The sequence below is a fragment of the Fulmarus glacialis genome, unplaced genomic scaffold (genome assembly GCF_000690835.1).
Source record: "Fulmarus glacialis isolate BGI_N327 unplaced genomic scaffold, ASM69083v1 scaffold15896, whole genome shotgun sequence".
NCBI classification, from domain to species: domain Eukaryota; kingdom Metazoa; phylum Chordata; class Aves; order Procellariiformes; family Procellariidae; genus Fulmarus; species Fulmarus glacialis.
Window position 1 is genome coordinate 16,014 of NW_009217610.1, and position 2,588 is coordinate 18,601.

Here is a 2,588-nt window from a genome sequence, read left to right on the forward strand (position 1 = left end):
TCAGGGGTGTGCACCCCCGCCAACGCCCCGCCCTGCCGTGCCCGGCCACCCGTGCAGGGTCCCTGCGGAGCCTCCTCAAAGGGGATTTATTTTTTTTAAGCACAGACAGCACTGCAGGGTGAAGGAGCTGAGCACGCTCTCCCGAACCCACACATTAAAACCAACCTCTGTTCTTTTGCTGCTATTGACTGTTCTTTTGCTGCTATTGATCCCTCCATTCGAAAATAGGTGTTGGCAAGGATGGCCTCTGCCCATGCCGGTGTAGAGCAGGGGAGCGCTGTGCCCTTGCTGTGGGGGGCACAGGAGGGGGCTGGCAGGGGGAGCAGGGGATGAGGGCTGCGGAGCAGGGAGAGGAGCTGGGGCTGGGCGAGGAAAATGAGGAGCTGGGGCCGGAGGAGGCGTAACAATATTCATTTAAATAGCGCATGATCTTGTAATGAAAGACTATCATAACACAGAAAAACACATGGACTAGATTAAGGTTGCATAGGCAGGCAACACCCTTCTCCAGCATTAGAAACCTCTGCAGCCTCAACTGTTCTTCTGATGGGCTCTAAATGTATATGCACAAGAGTCAGTGCCTAGAATTAGTTTGTATTTCGAGAGAGATTAAAGATCATCTACAAAACTTGATGAACGGGAGCAACCAAAAAGGGCATGGTGGAATGAGATCTGTATGTGTTAAGCCTTAACACAAAATGCAGGCTGCGAGGTCCAAAGTGGTCAGAAAACTGCAAGAGGCTGACACTTTATAATGCTTCTTGAGGACCGAAAGTATGAGGTTTTTGTGGAGGTGGATGGCAACCCTGTGGTTTAATCTGACTGCATAGGGTCAGCTCTGCTGAGATGGGCGAAGCTCCCGTGATGCTGCCACTGCTTCTGCCGGGTGTGCCTGTCCTGGGGGTGGGACTGCCCTTGTTCTCCTGAAGTCCATTTTACAGGGAACAAATATCTTTCAGATGGGAGCATGCAAGTTTCTGTAAAAACAACCAGGCTGAGATAAATTCCGTGTCCCGAGGTGTCAGTTCTCCCTGATGCTTCCTGCAGTACTTTGTTTTTGTCCCCCATTGTACCCTCCTACATTCTTCACATTCAAAAAGCTGTGTTTGTTAAATCCATGGCACAGACACTAAAATAGGTTTATTTTCAATGTTATTGGCTCCTGTTGTGTTTTTTTGCACTTGTCGCTCTCCTGTTGGGAGGTTATTAGGACTGTCTCTGTGCAGCAGTGAGCACCCGTGTATTTAAGAGACTTTCTTCTGGTTTTGGTGAGCAGCAGAACGCTCAGCACAACCACAGCCCTTTCCCCCCCGCCTTTCCTCCCTGGAGCCTTTCCCTGCCATGTTTCCTGTTCACCGTGGAAACCACCCGTAAAACCCAGCACCAGAGGCGTGGAAACATGCCACGTTCCCAAAATACACTTAAGCCCCTGCAGAAAGACCGAGGAGGTCCAAGCTGCAGTAAAGCAAGTTTAGCATCAGGTCATGGCAACGCACCTCCATGTCTCACTGCATGAAATTTCTGACTTGCACAGATCCATATGTAATACATAAGCTGAATCAAAATAACCCCTTAATGAGACCGAAGGCCTCTGTGTATGAGATTAAGGTGGCTGCCCAGTGTGTGTGCATGTGCACTGTTTGATGCGCCATCTCCCCCATGCTGTCCCAGACATGCTTTGCTCACTTTAAGGTGAAAACCTTCGGCCCAAGCATCCCTGCTTAAACTTGTAGCAGGTCTCCATGAAGAGTGGTCACATGGCATTTGGGAGGTTTGAGGCTTCACAGGACGTAAGGCACGGCTGAAGAAGTTGGCATCTGAAGGACAAAACTCATATTAGTACTCTAGTCTCGGATGGTCTTTGAGGATAAAGCCTTTCCAACTCTGGTGTCCTGTTCTTTTCCAGATGTCGGTGAGCCAGCCGCAGTCGGGGAGAGGTGTGCCTTGTTTACGCTGCAGAGGGACGTGCACAGGCTTCGAGCCACATTCTTGGAGGTAAGGTCTTGGCCTTGGTGGGCCCTGCCGCAGCACTGTCCCTTTGGTCCTGTCTGGTGACTTTGAGTGGAAAGAAGAACTGCAGAGCACTTGAGTGGTGGTGGGAGGTGCAGAGAGGACACACTGGCTGGATAGGACAACTGCTGAGTTGAGAAGATGCTCGTGCTCCCTGCTCTCCTCCCCCTTCCCTCACTGGTCCTGCTGTCTTATTTTTTTGAGTTAAAATCTCATCAACAGGTGCTTAAACCCAGCTGAGACTCTCATGCAGTGGGGTTTTTTCTGCTTTTGCTAACATTGCCTGCTCCCTGGGAGTTGAGACTATTCTCTGCTAGGTGGGGCACAGGTCTTGGCAGCAAGCTGTGGCTTGGGAAGAGGAGAAAGCCAGGGTGAGAGATGGCCCAGCCTGCAGAAGGGTCTCACCTGCCGTGGGGCCGTCCCTGGCACAGCCCTGCGTGGTTGGTGCTGTTCAGTGGGGCGCTGGGCCGGGGGCACGGTGCCAAAGCTGCTGCACGCTGTGCTCGGCGCGAGGCACCCGATGCCCTGCGCGGCGTGCGTGCTGGGGCACGGATCCTCTGCCGGCTGCACGCTGGCTT

The 2,588-nt window shown here is 52.3% G+C and overlaps 1 protein-coding gene across 1 annotated transcript in view; it reads left to right on the top strand.

The window, feature by feature from the left end:
* Positions 1-1,906: 1,906 nt before the first annotated feature.
* Positions 1,907-2,588, top strand: part of LOC104078202 (LIM and cysteine-rich domains protein 1-like) — a gene marked incomplete at both ends in the record, with an annotated part of 2,318 nt that continues 1,636 nt past the window's right edge. The window contains one exon of the mRNA XM_009579744.1: positions 1,907-1,995. Within this exon, the coding sequence (XP_009578039.1) occupies positions 1,907-1,995 (89 nt within the window). The remainder of the gene's footprint in view (positions 1,996-2,588) is intronic.